General features: G+C 42.9%; 1 protein-coding gene across 3 annotated transcripts in view; it reads left to right on the forward strand.

Moving 5' to 3' along the window:
* The window catches only part of SFMBT2 (Scm like with four mbt domains 2), a 146252-nt gene that overhangs the window by 57629 nt on the left and 67419 nt on the right, over positions 1 to 21204 (forward strand). For all 3 annotated transcript variants that reach the window (XR_014691379.1, XR_014691380.1, XM_084514423.1), the window contains exons 7-11: positions 350 to 447; positions 11353 to 11454; positions 12128 to 12275; positions 17334 to 17416; positions 19084 to 19210. Coding sequence is in view for 1 of the 3 variants with exons in the window: in XM_084514423.1 (XP_084370549.1) it covers positions 350 to 447; positions 11353 to 11454; positions 12128 to 12275; positions 17334 to 17416; positions 19084 to 19210 (558 nt within the window). In the remaining 2 variants the exon portion in view is untranslated. The remainder of the gene's footprint in view (positions 1 to 349; positions 448 to 11352; positions 11455 to 12127; positions 12276 to 17333; positions 17417 to 19083; positions 19211 to 21204) is intronic.

Raw genomic sequence — 21204 nt, forward strand, 5'->3', positions numbered from 1 at the left:
AACATCAGGTATTTCGAGAATTGAAAATCAAAGGAGTTTTTTGTTATTTTCAAGTAATGAGACAGTATGGTTCATGTTTCCTCAACAGAAAATAAAGGATGTGCATTTTCCTGGGTTTTACTCCAGGATATAAAACACAGTCTTCCTCAGATGTGCCCCTGCTAGTTGCTTTTGCGTTCAATTTATCCATGCTGTACAGCTTGGGATATACACACTGCTCATTTCACTTGGACTATCCATTCTTATGGCATGGGAACTGAAGTCTTTCAAAAATGTTTGATTCCCAAACAGTCACCTCTTGGTCTTGTGTTTTTTTGTTTGTTTGTTTTTGTTGTTATCATTGCTTTAGATATCTATTCTCTGAAGACTGTATCTGAGTGGAAATGCGCTCTGGAAAAATCCCTTACTGATGCAGCAAATTTTCCTCTTCCAATGGAAGTATTCAAGGTAAAAGATGCACATTTTTCTTCAGTTACATGGTGAATAAATAACATGTGGTGTTTAGCAGTTTATGTTAAGCTTGTGCAGGAAATGCTGTTGCTCTAATACAAAAGGTCACAAGTGAGATGTTTGTATAAAATGAAATTCTGCTCTTGTGTGGACTCTCTGCCCTGACACCTGATTTCTTGCCATCAAAATTTAATAGATGCTGGGGAGGGGGGTGATCAGCAAGGATTTCTCCAACATCCCTATTTCTCCAACATCTTTTTTTTTTTGCAGACCTAAGTTTTCACAGCCCATGATAGCACAGGGCTATGATTTTGAAAGTGGGCATAAACTAGCCAGCTTTCTCTGAGCCTTGCACCCAGATTTTCATCTGATTGCAAGCCATGATGCAGAGAAACCTCCTTCAGGGACCTGTAGTGGAAGTAGGAGATAATTTTCCTCCCATGTCATTTTTTTTTCTCAGTCTGGTTTTTAATAGTTAGAGATGTACTTCAGCCCCGAGGCACCAGCTTTAATATCCCGTCCAAATCCGCACTGCTATTAATCACGACTGCTCCAGATAATCCTGATTTCTAGCTGCTTTTTAATGGGTGCAGCCTTGCTGTGGTGCGATGGAGCTACTGTGATGCTCCATCCCCCTGGTGCATCACAAAACCCGGTGCTGCCTTTGCCCATTCTGCAGGATCTTGCTGGCAGCATCCCTTGAGGATTTCATGCTCCTCGTCCAGCTGAGAAACCCTTGAGATAGCAACATTAATTATGGAACTCTTTGCTAATGTCTGAGGCAGTGGCTTATTTGCTCACTATGGGAAAGCTCTGTGGGACTGGGAGAAGTGGGAAGGGTTTGTGGGCTTTCAGAACAGATGTGGGTTTGAGAAGTCCCGTGTTGTTACGGGAATGGCATGCAGAGAGTTTTGGTTCTCTGCTGCTTATTTCATACAGTGCTTGAACCCACAAACTACTAAAGCTTGAAGTTGCAAGATCAAACATGCGTTGTGTGGGGCAGGGATTAAATCACAATAGGGAATGCCTAATGTGTAAATTTTATCCCTGTCTATATGAGAGAGTGAAGAATGTTTCTGATGAGGCTTATAAAGCATCTTTTTTTTTTTCTTTTTTTTTTTTCTTTTTTTTTTTTGGTTTATAACTAACAGCTGTTTTGCTGCCTCTTCTCAGCATGCTAGACTTATATTCACTTATTTTAATTATTGCATGAGGGTCATAAATTTAAATTCAGCGAATTCCAGCGAACAAGCGGTGTGGTTGGAGCTTACAAGGATGTTCCTCTTAGACAATGCAGTGCCTTGCAATTCTTGAATAGCCCAAGTGGAGAGAGAATCTAGAACTACGCATGACAAAAAAGCAGGAATAAGGCAATTCAGCTTCTTTAATTGTACTGTGAAAGCTGAGTAAAAGGAGAGCTGAATTCAGTGTCTGGTGTTACCTAAATCTGATTCTGGTGCTGGGGAGGCAGGAGGCTGAATAAATGGTTTGCCTGTGGGCATCAGTGTGTCCTCCTCTTTTAGGGGGAGTCAACCCCATCTTGTGCCTGTTGACTATGGATTAAAATATGAGAGATGTCCATGCCTGTGAGCGCGTCTTCCTCTAGTTATGACTTAAACATGAGTTAAGGAAAGGCCTTATTAGCCCAAATGACAGTACCATTTTCTAATTATATAAGATGAGCCAAAATTTGCAAGGGACCTTCAAAAAGAATCCCAGAAGATCCCAGCAAAATATGTTGAATCCAAAGTCGTCACCCCCTGCTTTTTTTTCTTCCCCAAACCAGCACAGAAATAATGTCTGTACATAGTGCCAGGGGACACCGTGCTACTACAACTGTCATGTGTTAGATGAGATATAAAACACAGAGTTTGACAGCTGGCAACTGTTAAAGATCTTGGTCTTCTGGAAAGCTGGAAATGTTTACTTTGGCAGACATGGTAAACTGCCCACTGAGCAATTATATTCCACGTTTCCCTACAGAAATCCATCAGTGAGGAGAGCGTAAGTGTGTGCTTGCTGTACGGACATGAGCGAGCCCTAGGGAGAGCATGTGCACATCTTTTTTGACTGGATTGCAACTTAAATTCCTGTTGTTATTTGAGCTGTGCTTGGTTGTGGGCAGTGTCACTAGTGCACGGTCAAACTGGGCCCAGGTGGTGGTGCCAGAAAAGCAGGTCTGCATTTGTGGTGGGAAAAGTGGCTCCTCTTAGGGGTTTATCAGGGGAAAAGCAGTTTGGTTTTGGTGCCATGGGGTTGGATTCTGATTGAGACCTTGTATGCCATTGATTTGAGGCTGAATTATCAATGCTGAGCAGCACGGCAGAGCTGGACTTGTGTGTGGTGGTCTTCAGCAGGTCTGAAAATCCCTTGTAAAAGTGCAGGCCCAGTCCCCTCCTAGCATCCAAGCAGAGGGCACCAGACCTTACGAGCTGGTTGCAAGCAGGATCTTAGTTCTTTTTGGTGCTGTTTTACACTTGGCCATATGTTGAAAACATTTGTAAAACGCTTTAGGATCCTTTGAGAAGGAACGCAATGTTCAACTGCCAGAAAATGTCACTATTATATAGCTACTAAACATAGTGTTTCGCAAACTGCACCTCCTGGAGTAAGTTTTTTCTTCACAAAAGCTTTGTGCAACACATCCGCTGTTTTGTCATTCTGTGCTTCTTAGAAAACATGTTGATTCTTAAAGAAAACTAAATACAGACTGGATCTTCAAGGGTGTTTGCATAGTTTAGGAGCAGAAATCCTTTCAAAAATCTGCATCCTAGGGAAATGTGTCCTTTGCTGTTCCTGCTCTGGTTTCAGGGTGCTGTAGGGATCCCCATGCTTGGCTGAATGCCAGTCACAAATGGGTCGGGCTTCAGAGCTGAGAAAATGGCCAAGGCTTTGGGTGTGAATAAAGGTGAATGGACTGTCACTGAGGCCAGTTTTAAAGCTGTGTGACACCAGAGTTTGCTTCAGTGATGCCATGTTGGTGCTTTCTAAGGAGAGGCCTTGCAGCAGTAAGCCAGACTGCAACAACAGCGCCTTTAAATCCTAATATTTACGAATAAAAGTGCTTTTTAGACTTAAATCCCTGTACTTTGGTTAAGATTAAGGCTGGATATAGATCATGGGATTCGGTTTCACAGGCAGAGGTGGATTAGTGTCCTGGGGATCTTCTCTGACACCCCAATAAGTGCTCCCTGGCCTCCTGTGCCATATCGGTGGGCCCTGTGCAGGTTTGGATCCCTGGGTGTCTCTCAGCTCACCCAAACACCTCTGTTTGGGCAGCTAAATCCTGCCCAGGAATTGGGCTACCTGTCACTTCTCTGTGGATATTGCATATGGGCATCCTATTCACAATTCCCCGTCATAAAGTGGTTCCTGTTGGCTAGGTTGGATGGAGCCGCATCCCTAACCTGTGCTGTGCTCAACTGCTTGAAGAGCACAGATGCTCAGGAGAGAGAGGGATTATCAAGGGCCGATTCCTGGTTTATAGCTTTTGGTCCCATTCCTCTTGTCTCCACCCAAAATTGTTCTGGTGTTTCTTTTGTTTTGTTTGTTTGTTTTGTTTGTTTGTTTGTTTTAACCACTTGAAATGATTATCTCTGGCAAGCAACACCTGTTACCTTGTTACTCTACACTATCCCCAGCCCAGCATTAATTATTAATTATCAATTAATGATTAATTGATCATTAATGGTATTAATTGATACTAAAAGTAAAATAAAAATAAAATAAAAATAAAATAAAATAAAATAAAAATAAAATAAAAATAAAATAAAAATAAAAAAATAAAATAAAAATAAAAAAAAATAATGGGATGGAAGGAATCATCTGGGACAGTTCTCTCTTACAGAGGATGATGAAGGGAACAACCATCACCAGACTGGGTGGCTCTTCTTTGTATTGAAAACTAAAATGAGAAATATTAAACAGAACTTATTTTCCCCCTCCCAAATACATCTGTTTGTTTGTTTTCCATAATCTGAATTGCACATTTTTTTCAAGATTATGACTTTTTTTTTTTAAGAACAACATCTCTCAAAAAGTAATAATTTATTTGTCTGTTTTATGGTGTTTTATTCTATTTTTTGGTCTTACAGAGAAGTTTCAGTGCAAGGAAGAGATATTCAAGGGCTCAAGGGCTACTTTCCTGCCCTTGACTATCTGTCCCAGACAATCCTGACTTGAGTGGATGAATGGACTTGAAGTCCAACTGGGTTTTTCTGTCTTCAGCCCCCATAATGGGTGGGCACATGCTGATGCAGCAGGTTAAAGCAGCCGTGCTTTTGGTTTCATGTGGAAGCCAAATTCAAGCATTAGCAATCCCCAGCTCCTTCATGCACCGATGGCTTGGCTGGCCTTCATGGTGCATGCTGTGCTTTAATAACCCACAAGTTGCCGTGTAGTTTGCAGACTGCCAAATTATTTCTACTCCATCTGTTCTTCCCCATCCATAGCACTCGTCAGCCCTTCTCCCTGGCTGCATTTTGCCTGTCTGGGCGACATGCATGGCCTCCCATCCCCTTGGATGTGCCTCCATCTTTTGACCCACTCCTGTCTCAGCTCATTAAATCCATTTATCTTTGTAAGACCTAATGACCATCATTAAGAGTATCCCCCAAAGGTCCTTACAAACTGCTTTCCTGGCCCTTGGGAGCAAGGATGTCTCTAACACCGAAGATGCCACTCAGGTGAGATGGAGTCTGGTGGAAAGACTTGATGGGGAAAAAAAGTTTTAACTTCTTTGCAGATCCATCCTGATGGTGGGCTGTGCAAGGAAGCAGGTAGGGAGAGCATTCCAAGGAGGTGAATGAAGACAAACCCTGTCTGAGATGCCAGGCCCTGCCTTCAGAGAAGCCCCAAGGGTCTATTTGGCAGTACCGTGTGAAAGTCAGGATAGGAAAAGAAGTGCTGGAGGGAGTTCAAGCAAAGCAGATGGGTTGAGTAGGAACCAGGTCCCTCAACCTGCTGCCTTCTTTGTCCTCCTAGCTGCATGTTTAGCACACATGGTTTTCTTTCTCCATTACATACCAGAGGTCTCTTGGGACTGTGAGAGGTTAGTAAAAGGCCTCATCTGTTTTACTTACTGCATCCAAGTTCAGTGTGGAGGAGTTCGTTCATGAAGACCTGACCTCCACCTCCCATGTCCTTGGCCATGGCAGTGTTTGCCACTGAGAAGACCCAATGTGCACCTGCAACCAGTCTGTTCTCATGCAGGGGATGGGTGTACCATCCGTCTTCAGATGGATGATTTTTCCCAGAAAAAATAAAAGTCAGCTCTGTCCCAAAGCTGTTTTGTGAGAAGGATGCAACCCACAGTGTGCATTGAACTTGTTCTGATCCTCTCTTTTCCGACAAATTCCCACTGATTTCTCAATAGCAATTACTGCTATATTACTGAGGGTAGACTCCATCCAAGCAAGTGCCTGTGAGGACTCTGCCCCTCTTACTTAGAGGTGTGAAAAGAGCCAGTGATGGTTCCATTTTGAGCATGCAGGTGAGCGTTCCCACCTGTGACATGGGAACCATGCATATGACACAAAGATTTGCTAGCAAGCACCAGAAATGGTGTGGTGATGCTGAATGTATTAATTCTGCTGTAAGACATTTGAAAAAATGAAAAAAGTGGATGCCTATCTGTCTCTTTTACCTCTGCCACCCGTGCTTCCACCGCCCAGGCAAATCAAAGCATGCACTGTGTAGGAGGGGATCTTTGCCCTAATGCCATCTGCAGCAGGCCGAGCCATACGGAGAAGGTGTATTTGGATTTAGCCTGGCTACTCTGCAACGTTGCTGTTTCTATGGTAACTATTTTTATTCAAAAAGAGAAGCTTAAAATCTGTAGGGCTAAATTCAGTCCTAGGCAGAAGCATCTGTGGTTTTTAAGGGGCTCTTTGGTAGGTGAGGGGGGTAGCGGCTGCCACACTCAGGGTCACAGAGCCTCCAAATCCTCCTTCTCATCACCCTTTCTTCTTCATCCTACCCGACGTCTCTCCAGGCTGGTCTTCCCACCACCACACTCATCCAAACGAGGGACGATTTGCTCCTGTTGTGTGTTACTGGGGGATCTCTGTGTCCCTGCAGAGAGCGTGTCTTCAGGGAAAATTGCTCCATGTTCAGCAAAGGAAGTTGATGAATCGCAAACAAGACTGATTCATCTGCAAATAATGCAAAGGGTTGCAGTTGGGAGGGTTTCTTTCTTTATATTATTTTTTTTTTCTCAATTAAAAAACAAATGCCAGATTCCCGTAGAGGCAGTTTAACCACTGCTATTGCTGTGTGTGTGACTGGTTACCACACATGAGCTTTGTGATTAAAATTAGGCCATTAGAAGCAGCCAGTATCGTGGAGAATTAGGGAAAACACTGGGGGAAGCAATTTCTTTCAAAACAAAAGCTGAAATAAATAATATGTTTCCAGTCGTACCAGATGGAGCCTGCTTCTTCTATGCCCTTAGTAGGGGAAAGCAAGAGAGAGGTGATTGAAGGGAATACCGTTTCACACTGTTGCATCTGGTGAGGATGAAAGGAGGCTCAGGTCAATCATACGTTAATTGTTTGCTGTTTCAGCCTCTCAACTTTGCAACTTTTCAACGTTCAGGCTTAGTTCTGAGTTCTCATAATTGGTGTGAATGTGACTATCCTGGACTAAAAGAACCCTGCATTTGGGGGTATTTGAAAATGAGCCTTTTCCCCTTATCTGTATACTGTGTAAGCTGTTGGGTTTAAAACGAGATGAGTCCAGTGTTTTATGGTGAGGAGGATGGACTAAGAAGGAGCATTTCAGAACAAGAAGGAGACACCTTTCTTTGGGTTTGTGGACACAGCTAGCAGAACCAGCCCATAGCATGGCTTCCCTAAATGTCACAGGCAAAAGCAGCTTAGCCAAGGCCCACTGCTCTCTGCTTTGCCCAGTGGAGTGTAAAAAGACCTGAGCCCCAGTCTTTTATAGCCAGAATACTGCTGTGATGTGGAGAAACTTGAGTTTACTTACACTTAAATGATGTTTGTATAGTAGAAATACTCAGAAGCCAGATTTAGCAAGGTATGTTGGCACCAGAAAGGGCAAATAGCTATGGTGATTTTGCAGTATGTATTTCTGAGTTCAAGACCAATGCTTAGTGGAAGTCAGTGAGTATTCTTTAGGATTAAGCACATCACCCACACAGGTACATCTCTAAAGCCTGTCCATATCCTCGAGTCTGAATACTTTTGTAAATCTGTTTGGGGGCTTCTTTTGGAATGACGTTTAGGCTCCCAAGTCACCCTCACGTTTTTGAAACCTGCACTGCCTGTCTCTCATTAGCTATGAAGGAGAAAGTCAGGCAGTTCTCTCAGCACCTCAAGAAGAGGATTGGGAATTAGGAGCCTGGTTCTTCTCCCAGCCCAATTGCTGACTTCTTGTTTGACCTTCAGCTGTTCCAGCATTCAGCCTTGCAGATGGATGACGGGAAGCAGTGCTTGTTGCACTGAGCTTTCGCAAAGATGTTTTTGTGGAAAGGTTGCAGTAAAATGTATTTTAAGAAGATGCAGATAATGATGCAAATGAGTGTTGAAGTAAAGCTGACTTTCAGGTGGCCTGGAAGGTTGCAGCTCATGCCCACTGCAAATTTTGCAAGCTCACACTGTTCTCAAATGGCAAGAGTGGGGCTGAATTGAATTGCTTCCTGGGCTTTGCAGTGAGAGCTGTGACAACCCTGGCTTTGCCGATGGGTTTGGGCTGTAAGTGATGGACGTTTGTTCAATGGAAGGTTCTGCAATTTTCCATTCATTGCTTGTAAGTGCCATTGTGGGCTGTAATCCATCATGTTAGAGATGGTGACCCTTTGAATGAGCAACTCTGGTGCTCGTTCCACGTTAATTCATTGTACTTTCCTTGGTGTGATTTTTGCTTTGCTGTAGGGGATTTCTCAGCATTAGTGTGGCTTGTCGGGCTAGCTTTCTTGACTGCTTACCAGCAGTGAGGGCTGGGAGGTTACTTCTATTGCCCCTTAGACAGGTTAGCTGCTTGTGTAAATCTGTGTGGTCAGTGGGGTTGTTTCTGGGAAGCATTGCCTCCCAGCAGGAGTAGAGGTTCACCATGCACGGGGCTATAAAATGGTCCAGCTGGCTTATTCGACTCCATTGCAAAGCAAATTGAAACTTGCTTGAAGTAGTTGCTAGAAATTAATGTCTGGTGACATCCTCATAGGCAGTTTTTGAATGCCATGGACAGTTGTAAAGGGTTGGTTTCTGCCACCCAGAAACATTTCAGGCACTGCTTTTGCTCTGCTGCAGGGTCTGGGGACAAGCCAGGGGAAGGTCTCACCTCTTTGGTTCTCTTCTTGCAGCTGCTTTTATTTAACGGGCGTCTTCCCTGTCAGTGTGAATAATGGGAAGAGAGCGCAGTTCATTATCCACTGTATCACTTTGAGTCTAATACTAATTAAAAGCTTTGCCTTCACTTCTGTAAAACCTATTCTTAGAAATTATGTAAATTAATTGGAGTTTTGAAGAGGAGCATATGCCAAATCCTAAGTAATTCCCTGCTGGCTGAGACAACTCCAGCACTGGAACCAGAAAACGGCATTGGGATCTTTTTTCTTTTTGTGGCAGCAAAAATCTAAGGCTCTTTCGGTAAATTTTGATGCTTCCCTTTAACAAATATGTGAAAGAGATCAAATATCCAGACCCTGACCAGAGAGGTACAATACAAAGGTTTTTTTCTCCATGAAAGCTTTTCCATCTCAAAAATGACATTTAACACAGACAAGCTTTTTGCTTCCACAGCCCTTCTCGAAACAAATGTACATTCCTGCTTCAAAGAGCATTTTCTGCCTTAAAAAGGAGACATACCTAAGATCCCACGATTTCCCTTTGGGTTTATTCTTGCTATTAATTTAATGGGAAAGATGTTTACATGCCCCACTGAATGAGAAGGGAGATTTGATTCTAAGATACATAGCACATGGACAAAAGGGGATGTGCTTTAAAAGTAAAACAAATAGCTTTAAATGTTATTAACTTCATGATTTTTCCTACTTAATTATTTTTCCCCTTCGAAAAAGGCCAGAGTAAAAAAGAAGGAGCAGAACCAAAGAAACTGATTCAAATAAAAATGAGAAGCAATATGGTTTTAAGTATTTTGGTCTCAATCAACAAATCACTTACAAAGTTGATGAAACTACTTGCATGTTTAAAGATAAACATGATTAAGTAGTTTGGTGGATCTGGGCTTATTATGTAGTGAAGCCGGATGCGAGCGTGAATTGAATCCTGTATCTTTTGATGGGAAGATGCTGCAGTGTAAGCTTGCTTCCAGATGCACGTTTTGTGCAGTTGCCTTTTCTTTACAACCCTCACCCCAAGGATTAAGGGTGTGGATCCTCGTGTAGGGAAGGAGTCATCCCTCCAGTCCAAGTGCTTTCTGCCTTTGGAGATCTGAAGTTCACTGCCAGTGAGGTCTGATTTTTGCAGCCATCATCTTTTCCCAGCTGAAGTATTTTTGGTAGTAAAAATGGCAATTTCGATAACCCATCCGACTAATGCATCCCTCAAACTGTGCAACATCTATGTACAAGGAACCAAATTCTCTTCCCTGAATCAGCCTTTTATTCAGTGAAACGGTCACATTGTAAAACTGCCAGAAATGGGTCTCCTGGCTTGCTGGGACTCCAGTGATGCAGAAGTAACTGCCAGCAATTGCAAGTACAGCTGATGCTGTGCTGCAGGACACTCGAACTCCTAAATGTCTGCTCCTTTCTCAGCCATTATTCCATCTTGGTGCTTTGGACCATTATTGCTAAATCTTCCTCAGTTTCCCTGTAAGTACATACTTCCCCTGCTGTGAAGCTAAAGTCATTGAGATACTTTTTTTTGGACTGCTTTTTGGTTCTCACATAAAAGGCACCATAACATTGCAAAGCTAGGTGGGATAAAAACAACTATTCCTTTAGCCTTAGTAGGATCTTGTAAAACCCCTTATCTCTAATGGCACCAGGAATGTACAATCCCAAAATAGAGGTTGTTAAGTCTGCAAACGAGTACAGTTCTTGGGAAGGAAAGATCAACGACATACAACTCCAGATCAATAAAAAATCATTTTAGAACAAGAGTACATGTAGCAATGAATGTAGGTGGGAATGACACTGCTAAGCACTTTATTAGGTAGCTTTCTGCATGTATTTTTGAGTTCAGCGTGTGTGTGTGCATGTTTTAAATGTAACAGCTTTGCCTTTTATGCATGTTTTGGCTGAAACACAGATTGTTAAGAAATACTGTAGGACACTTTTGTTAAATGAACACAAAATGTGATCATTACTTTGATATTAGGATGCCAGTGTATATGCCTATTAGACAAAGGTCATGAGTGATTGAGTAATTTGATAGATGTAACACTAAACTGGTGGCAAATCAGGGAGTCGAACCTGGGTTGTTCCTGGGCTTTGGGACTGCATCCTGCTGATGCCCCAAAGCTGTTGTGTGCAGCCTTTGGGGCACAGGCAGGTTTGATCCCAGATGAAGGTGTTCTGATGGGCATGTACCTGAGCATAGCTCTGTGTTTTCCCACCACCGTGTTCTCTCATTGCCCAACTTTTGGGTCCAAGCTCAGTGTCTGCACTTTTCTGCCTTGGGTCTGGTTGGAGAAATGACCTTTCCTCTTATGGTACATGGAAACCAGCACAGGTCTGTATTTGGTGCCCTGCAGGAGCCAGGCATCCCCCAGGGTGAATTAGGGCCATCTTGGGCTGCTTCCACCCGTAGGTCGACCAGAAGCACCCAGCTGGATTTGGGGGGCAGGTAATCTGGTAATCAGCTGAGTAACAAAACCCACACAGAGACATTTCAAATAGATTTCCAAAAGTATTGGCCCCTCTTTGGTGGATGGTGCTGACACACTGCCTGTTCCTCCTCGCTGTTCTTTCCCCAGGACCATGCTGATTTGCGAAGCCACTTCTTCACCGTGGGGATGAAGCTGGAGGCGGTGAATATGAGGGAGCCATTTCATATCTGTCCTGCATCAGTGACCAAGGTGAGCTCCTGGCCAGGATGGCTGGGAAGAGCCTGGTTGTGAACATTCTTACTGATTTCCACCATATTTAGAAAAAATCAGGAATTTATTTATTTATTTATTTATTTTGATTTCCTGAAGAACACGTTAAGAAGCATGTTTAAAAGTCATCTGAATATTTTCCTTCTTCATGAATTGTTTGAGTTGCACCAGCATCACTAGGTGACTATATATACACTTAGATCTGATTGGGATGAAGATGTCCATCTACCGCTTTCATGCAGAAATAGGGAATCTCTCTTTTATCCCTGTCTTCTCTCCATGCATGCATATTTTCCCTGCACATCTGGGAAATCCTTTGAAATAAAACAGCTGAACAGTCAGGGTATCCGGGTATTTAATTCACGCTCTCAAAGCAAGAGAGGGGAAGGCCATGGAGTCTCCAGGGTTGCCTCCATTCCCTGCTTAGCTATGGGCACACAGAATGACCTTGGATGAGGGAGCTGTCCTTTGCCTCAGTTTACCTATCTGTAAAACTCAAGCCTTGATCTCTTTGGCAGAAACACTTTTGTAACAAGTGTTAGGTGACTGGGGGTTATTTTCAGGAGCAGTTTGATTCCAGTTTGTTTCAGTGTTTGCTAGTGTTGCAGCAAATTTAACATCTGATTTTGTTTCCTTCTTTTTCTTCCCTTAGGTTTTTAACAATCATTATTTACAAGTGACCATTGATGACCTGAGACCTGAACCCAGCAAAATCTCAATGCTTTGCCATGCAGATTCTTTAGGGATCTTGCCAATACAGTGGTGCCTTAAAAACGGAGTCAATCTCACACCTCCCAAGGGTTTGTATTCCTTCTTGATGATTTGCAGCTTTCCTCTTAAGGAAGCTAGCCTCCTCTTACTGCCTTTTAAAACAGCATCATGTTAAGCATCTCCAGCCAGAGCATCTCTGTTGAGTCACTGGGGCTGTTCTGGCTTATAACAGCCTATGAACATCTCTGCAAACGTGTCTTGTTGATAGATTGATGTCCATGTGCTTTGAATTCTGAAGCAAGCTGCACTGAAGCCTATGAAATTCCTGTAAAATGCATCGTGCTGCTGCTTTGTGTGTGCAGAGCGCAAGAGGAGCATTAAAAGCCGTATTATGTTAGAGACAAACCAGGCAGCTCCACTACAGTATCCCCCTAGGTGCAATGCTGAGATGAAGCAAAGCTCCTAAATCTAAATATCTCCTGTATTGAAATCACCTTGTGCCTCACCAGTAAGCTCATAACTGCCTGCCAGGAGTGTGTAGACATTTCTTTAGCTGTCTCAAAAAAATCCAGGTGAGCACAGATTCAGCGCAGTCCTCAGGTCAGAGCTAGGAGAAACAGCCTCCAACTGTGCTATTTCCCAACTTTGTAGCAGTGCAGTTAATTACTTCCAATTTCAGACAACCACCTGCAGTGCTTTAGCAATATTTATTCACTTGCAAAATGCATTGGCTCTCTGGAATTTTGGATTTTTGAAGCTGGTCAGGGTGTTGAACTTTTGCCAAAAAATGGCATTGCTTGGGAGAAGAAGAAATGCTTCAAAAAAAAAATCCTATGAAGTAGTGTACATGTATATTTGTCTTCATTTGGGGAAATTATGTGTGTATACATATATATACACACATACAAATATGCTTCTGCTAATCCCAAGCAAGTGAAGGGTTATTCCCTGTCAGATTCAGAGTCCTCTTACATAGATCGTAACTTGAAATTCTCACCAAAATCCTGGAGCCCTGTGCGTGCAGCTGTATATGGTGTATCTATGATTAATTTGTTGCTTTTACTGAAATAAATGTACTCTGTGGATGCTTTATCTCCATCCTGCTTAAATTTCAGTGTAATGACAATACCTGTGTAAGTGCTCCCTGGCCAGAAAAGTTGCTAAAAATGGAAGTAAATTCGGTGTTTTCTTGTTTTGTTTTGTATGGATTTGATTATTTTTTTTTCCATCACAAATTCACATGCAGCTTCCCCCAGGCCAGCTAATTAACTTAAGTAAACCATAGGCCAGACATTTCTCTTTAAAAGGTCATGGCCTAATAATTTCCAGTCCATGCTGGTACAAAGCCTGTCTGAGGTGGTGTATTATGGGTCAGGTGTACGTGCACTCTCTTTTAGACACCAATGTATTTAGAAGTGTCTGTAGCATCTTTCTACCTGTCCTAACGTATTTCTCAACTTGATCAGTAAAGTCTAAGCAGAAAGGGAAGCATTTGGTGTGATGTCCGGTGATTAGGGTCTATCTGGGATGAGAAAGTGTAGAAAGTCCTTCTTTTCTGTTGTCAGATCAGAGATCATGGAGAGAAGCTATTAAAAGAAGTGCACAGCAAGTGGTATATAGATGCACTAAATATGTGTTTTCTTCTAGTGTGAATGGGGACTGCATGCCCAAAATACATCTTGGGACTTACAGTGTCAAAAAACTCTTCCATTAGCAAACACACACTTCAAGTTACTAAAATCTGAGTAGGCATTGGAGTGCTTTCTGAAAAAGACAACCAAAGAACAGAAAAAAAATGCAGATGGAAAGTTTGAGGTCTTCTCTGAGAAAAAAAAATATCAGCTTTGGATAAAGAAGTAATCAGGGCTGATATGAGAGGGCTGCAACACTGCTCTTGAGTTGGTCTGTAGAAGGAGGAGGGAATCCCACCATTTCTACTCAAACCACTAAATGGTTCTACCTGCTCTGGGACATCCAGAATTACCTTTTTTTTTTATTTTATTTTTTTTAATGCGGATTTGACAGTTCTTCTGCTTGGCAATGTTGAGAAAATTTAGTGTAGTCTAAGTGGCTCTCCTTGTTGAAAGGCATAAAAAATTCCCATGGAGCAGCAGATGACAAGGGAAAACCACAGAAGTCTTTTTCCTCCTGGTGGGAAGTGTCATTGCTGTATTCTGGGCTTGTTCATTTGGGTTTATTTATGGTTGACAGGGAGGTTCTCTGATTTTAAAATTAACTGATTTAACTTCATCAGAACAGTGTGGCAGGTTGGGATATTTGGGTTCAGAGTCCTTTATTTCTTTAATATCTGTTCTTTTGCTTTTTTGCCTGTCAGGCCTGTGTTGAAACCAAACATGTAGTAGATGAGTCATGAACAGGAGGTGCAAACATTTGCTACTAGAAACAGAGAGCAGTATTTTCCTGTACAGTGCCAAAAATGAATACCCATTTACTGCTGGTGTATAAACATTGAACAAGCACTGTTTATATTTATTGGAGCTGGATTTATAGACCACTTCCCTTTAGAGTGGCAACCATTGTTCCTTTTTATGAGCTATTAAGAGGGGGAAAAACACTGCAGTAGCACTCTTAGTTATGAGGCTTACTAAGGAAATACCATTTCTAAAACCTCCATTACGTTTGTATTGTTACATTTATTTCTGATTAAACTGCTGAGAGTCAAGATTGCAGTCGCAATGAGGTTGTACATGTTTAGGGGGCAGTAGGTGAATCATTGAAGCCAAGCTTTGAACGTTATTATGTGGGCTGAGCCTTAAAGGATAACAGTATGGGGATGCCATGTGCTAATGAGGGCAGGCACACATTTACCTTACATCATGAGGCTCTGTGAAGAGGTCCAGGTTTGGTTGAAGGTTATTCTTGTGTATGGTCCTCTTGGAGCAGTCCTCGTTGGGCTGCTGAAGTGAGTTATAGCAAACTGCCCTCCTGAGTTTTGTTCCAACTGAAGTCTCCAGCAAAGGGTTTTGCAGAGATTTGCGTAGTGCATGACCAAGCCAACAGGTTGTGTGTGACAACTGTAAGGTTTTTATACCCTGCTGAAACCCTGTCAGCGTGTCAGTGCGAAACCCTTTCCCATCCATTCTGTCAAAATTAAGAGTCAAAAGCTGTTCATGAGGGGTTTTAATCAGAGACATGAGAACATGCGGGGTGTGGGCAGGTTTTTGGGTCCCTGGGAGCATCATGGGGTGAGCCTGGTATTACTTAGTATGGATAACTGCACTGTGGCTGTCTCCATCCGAGTCCATCATCATAACTGCCTTTGGAGTCAATGAAGTGTGAAAGGGACTTTTGCAGAGTGATTTTGCTCCTCCTGAGGGAGGACAGACAGATCACCTCTAGATCTGCCTACTTCTCCATCGACTCTTCAAGGAGCCCCAGGTTGACAGACACAGCTCTAGGCACTGGCTCTGCAAACATCTGTATGTGATCAAATGAATCCTTTCTGATAGGATGTGTGCTTCTCCTCCTGTTTCCCATTTCATTTTATGAAGCTGAAAAGTATCTGGCAAGCAAATAACTAGAGAGGAAAAAGGAGATGGAAAAGCAGCAGTAAGAAAACACTTGTAGGAATTGGTTGTTAATGTATGTGAAAACAATACAAGGAGTTTTTTCATAGGAAAAAATGAAGATTCTCTGTAAGTGATGGCCCTTTTATACTTCCCTGTGCGTGTTTATTTCTAGCTTTCCTATCATTATTGTGTTTTACTATTGTGTGTTCATGTCCCACTGAGACAGGCATCTTAGGACCCTTTCTGCTCCAGGCTTTATCTCATTAATTTGTTTGTTAGGAATGCAGTCATTAAGTTTAGAAGCTCCTCTTGTCCCAGATACTTGCATCTTAGCAGGATGCTTGGGACTTCATTTTCAAAGTTTTTAAATCCTTTTTTTGGATCTGGGTGATGGATAAGTGACTACAACTCAGTATTCCAGTCCTTTCTTGCCTACAAAAAAAATCACAATTTTCACTGTCATAAATGATTCATTCCCATCTGATCTTGAGTGTCCCTTTTTGACTGTCAATGAAAAAGACATTAAGGGATGTTCTGTAAGATTGAGTCCAGGATGAAATGCCAGACAGGGAGATTAAGGGGAGAATTTGGCCTTTAGATGACTCCTGAAACTTTCCAGTGAGAGTAGTTCTGCAATAATGTTATTACAGCATCATCCCAGAGCCCTGGACAGGGTTAGCACTTGGTGATAAGAAACACCGTAAAAACTTAGGCTTAGAAAGAGATTAAAATTAATCAAGCAAACAACAAAACAAAGCAACCAAAAAAAAAAAAAAAAAAAGACTTCTCTTTCCCAGGAATTTATTGCCTGAACAGCCACAAAGAAGTATGTATGAGCAGAGATTTTGTCTCTCCGTGATGGGATTGTTTGAGAGCTGCCTCTGTAAATCCCTGTCCCTTCCATTTTTCCCTAGAACCAGAAGCTGGAAGGATCATCTGATTGCTGAGACTTTAGGAATTGGGAATTCTGGGTTCATTTTCCTGCTGTGCTTCAGGTTCTTGTATGACTTTGGGTAACATGCTGACTGCAGTGGGATTCAGCTCATGTATGCTGAGCTGCTGGCAAGTCAGTTGTGTAGGGTACATCCATACCAATGGAGAGAGAGGAGGGTTTATCTCATGATATGAGATGGGATGGGTCAGCTTCTGTTTCTGCTGGCTCACTTCTTGTTGACTGCTGAGGGACCCTTGTTGTCTCTCTCCACAGCTCCATCTTTCAGATACCTAAAGGAAGGAGAAAGAGGTCCATGGCTAGCCCCACATGGAAAGCAGAGACAGTAGCACTTCTTGGTAGCTACAGGTTTATTAAAGCCTGAGAGATAGTCACTGGAAAGGGAAAATAAGGAAAATAAGGAAAGTGTATATGTTTTATTGCTTTTTAATAAAGACATGAAGTTTTCAAAGGGAAATGCAGAAATGGGTGCTGGAGGAGTGCTGGCGTTGCCCTCAGGATGTATGAGTGGGCATTCAGGGAGCTCTGCTGGTCCTGCACGTTTCACTGAGACATGGTGGGATGCTGAAATGCAAAAGGTTGTCTGCTCAGCATCCAGTTTGTGTTCTCCCTCTGACATGAAGCGGTGGCTGATAGCACTTTTTTTCTGTCTTGTTGTCCTGCAGGTTACTCTGGCCAGGACTTTGACTGGGCCGATTACCAGAAGCAGTGCGGAGCGGAGGCGGCGCCTCACCAGTGCTTCAGAAACGTAAGCTCTCTTTTTGCCTCTGTGTTGCTCCTGCCAAACCACATAAAACATGATTGCTTCCACGGGAAAACTGCAGCAAGACTCTGGGAGGTTCCCCAAGAGTCTGTCATAGGAAGGAAGCCAGAAAAGTGTTTCAGGTCTGTCTCTAACAGAGAAAAAAATGATTTTACTCTTGTCCTGACCTGATTCAGTGAGATTCCCTGCTCTTCATCTCTCCCAGAAGCAGAGCGGAGGCAGTCCCACATCACACCACCCATGTTACTGCATGGCACATGGGGGCTGTGAAGTGGCCTTCCTCATCCATAGTGGCCCAAGCCTGGCCTGGAATAAACCTTAGATGGTGAACTGATGACTTGAAAACGTCTTATAGAGGAATTCAGAAGACCTGTGCCACCAACAGAGTTTGAGTTGGGAATAAAATCAGAGTTAGGTTTTCTTTGCCCCATTTATTGTACCTTCCTGTGCAAAACCCTCTGCCTCAGAGGACTTCAAGTGAAGATTTTTGAAAGTGCAGAGGAAAGGTGGGCAGCGCTGCTTCGCACTGATACAGTGGAAAATCTTCACTTCTGCAAGCACTCTCCCTTTACTTTTTATCTCCTTCCTTTTTCTCAAGTAATAGATCTGTGCTCTCAACACCAGCAGCCTTGAAAATAGCCTCTGTGTAATATTCTCCAAAGATTAAATCAGGACTAAGCACTATTTTTTCTCCTTATTTTTTTTTTTCCTTTTTTTTTTTTTTCAAAGAAACATTAATCAGATGAACACGTCTGTTATTCTTTCACTCTTGATAACAAAGTTCTCTGCAGAGAGAAGCAATCTTACTGTTGTCGCTTGGGCTACCTCCCTGCCAGGTTGGTCCATTTGTTTCGTGTCTGTGAGCAGCTCTTTGATAGAAGCCTTTTTTGCAGGCACATCTCCCACCTAGTGCAGCCAGACGTGGTGCTGGAAGTGGGTATGCTGTAGCTGTTTCCCCAGGGGGGATGTTTAACAAGGAGAGGCAGTTATGAAATAGATTGACATGACCAAATGCTTAGTAAAATAAACTCCCAGCTAACTGTTTTGCCATTGATCCTGTATAAATTAGCCTCCAGCACTGAGTTGCAGTGAAAGGAGGCAGTGTGATGATAAATGAGGTTTCCTTGTTAGGCAACATAACGAGCATTTAAACAAACTCACCCTGCTTTTCTGCAGTCCTGGCCCGGTCTGGTTTTTGCGGCGTGAGGCTGATCTGTGCTCTGGGCAAGGCTTGGGACAGTCCAAGCAACTCTTGAGTTAAGCAAAGGGAGAGGGGACCATGGAAGGGACAGAGTTGCATTCTCACAAGCTTGTGACCCCGTGTTTTCCTTCTGACTGACTTGGGGACCATTGCAGCCACCTCTGGCCTGGCTTTGCTGGTGTGGATTAACCTACTTCCGGTCTCAGAGAGTTAGAGATTGGTGTAAACCATGAATTGCATTGCTCCCTGATTTGTCACCATCATTGACGTTTTCATAGGCGTTTCCAGGGTAGCTCCATTTTAAACCCTGATTCCTTTGGGTTCTTCAGTGTCTCCTGCACTTAGAGCAAAAAGCAGAAGGTGCTAATGCTATGCTTCCCAGCAGACTGTCTATTTAAAGTCATTCAGTGCTGCAATGCCATGTTCCAGTGTTGGTCCTTGACTCTTTCAGACATCCTTCAGTCGTGGTTTTACAAAGAATATGAAGCTGGAGGCAGTGAACCCCAGGAACCCTGCAGAGATATGCGTTGCCTCGATCACCTCAGTTAAAGGACGGTTAATGTGGCTTCACCTTGAAGGTACGTGCTGTAAAGGCTTCTTGTATTTGTGTGGCTCACTCAAACCCTCCCTGTTTTGTGCTTTATCCTCTGCCCAATATTGCTTTCTTCGGCCTTGCCTTTTTATACACTTTAACCAGTAATATAAGTTTTTGAGAATTGTCTTCCCCTGCTCTCTCCAGGATGGAGCTACAAGACCTTCCACCCTCCCAGCCACAGGGACTTTATCAGTGATCTCTGTTGACTGTATAAATCTCACTGCCTTCATGATAAATCTCTGACCTAAGAATGGATGGGATGTCTGCCTTGTTGATATGGCTGAGACTTCCACTGATATTTCCAACGTGCTCTTGTGGGATTGCCTGTCCTCCTGCAAGCTCCTTTCTTCCTTCTTTTTTGTTCTTTTCACTGCTTTTTGTCCATCTAGATCCATACTGCAACATGTGCTGTTCCTCACTGTGGCCATTGCCTGCTCACATCCTTCCACTCTGTGATTGTCTCACTTCTTTCATTGACCTAAGAGAGCTTTTGTGGGCAGTAACTATAATAAAGGGTTTAGAAAGCTGTCAGCCTGTGGAGAATACAATGACCTTACAAGCAGTATTAGGAGAATGCTGAAAAAGTAGTAGGGCATAATCTGGTATCAAACCCTCCATTTTTACCTTTTCTTTAGTGAGGTATAGATGAGCTCATTTTTGAGGTGGTTTTACTCTTGGAAATTCTTTTACCTCAATTCATCTGAGCAAGGACGTCTGAAATTAGGGTAATTTAGAACAGCAGAGGGTTTCTTCTTATTATTGCTTTAAAAACAGCATTATTTGTAAAATTACTGAGAGGACAGCAAAAAACCATGGTTATTTAAGTGTTTTGATGAGCACTGTGATAAACCATAAAGCTGTGGTGTCCTTGTCACACCATATTTTAATTTTTACCCATCAAACTAACACACTATCGTTAGAGGCTGCTAACTTCATCTACAGTCAATATAAGAGCTTCATTTTCTCTCTGAAATCAATGGTAATTGGGTCAGCATCAACTACAAATGCCATATGTTTCTTTGCTTTCTTCTGGGGAGCCACGAAAATATCAAAGGCACATCAGGTGGCCCGGAGTCCTGCCCATCACCAAGCTCTGTACGATCCGTGCTCCTGCTGCTGGATAAGTGCATGGGGAAGACATGCTCATGTCTGCCTTGTGCTGCCAGCCCCGACAAAGTCAAAATGGAATGGTTTGCTGTAACCCTCCCATTTGGAAAATAAAGTGCATTTGGTTAAGCTGTCATGATGAAGGGGTGACGATAAAATGCCTTCACTCCTTTGCTTGCTGCCACGTATTGATAGGTAGAAACTGTGTAGCTCTGTTTATGCATAGCTGATAGATGTCACTAGGTGTTTCAATGCATCTGTGAGAGATGGGGCTGATGAAAGAGCAGCATTCTTTTAAACACTTGCTACATACAAGCCCAGGAAACACAGTGACTTTGTTTTCCTCAGTGATCTCAAAGGAAAGCAAGGCATGGTCTTATCTGCAGCCAAAGGAGTAGTGCATGCTGTTGGTATCCCAGGCTCCAAAGAAGAGGAAGGGATGGGGAAAAATTAAGTTTTTGCTCAGTTACAGACACAGTTTCCCTGCAGAGACCAAAATCAAACGGAAACAGAGCATCTTTCATTTGCTAAAGCCAGTGACACCTGCAAGCTCAATGGGAGCCCTGTAGTGGGAGTTGGGAGCAAGGAAAGGAGTTGCCCATTTCTTCTGTGATGGCCCATGGGGGCAGGATGCTGGCTCAGTAATCCTGATGAAATGCATTAAAGCCACACAGTTGTCAGGATTGTTTCTGTGAAAGCAGTATGGAGCCTTGTTCTCAGAGATAATTGCAAGTGTTTTTGGCTCTTCCAGGGTAGAACAGCTAGGAAAATGTTAATGGGGTACAAACCATACTCAGGCACGTGATAATCAGGAAAGGACAGACCTACAGGGGTCAGGGCAAGGGGTTTCTGCAGAGATCCCATGGGATA

The sequence above is a fragment of the Aythya ferina genome, assembly GCF_964211825.1.
Source record: "Aythya ferina genome assembly, chromosome: 1".
NCBI classification, from domain to species: Eukaryota; Metazoa; Chordata; class Aves; order Anseriformes; family Anatidae; genus Aythya; species Aythya ferina.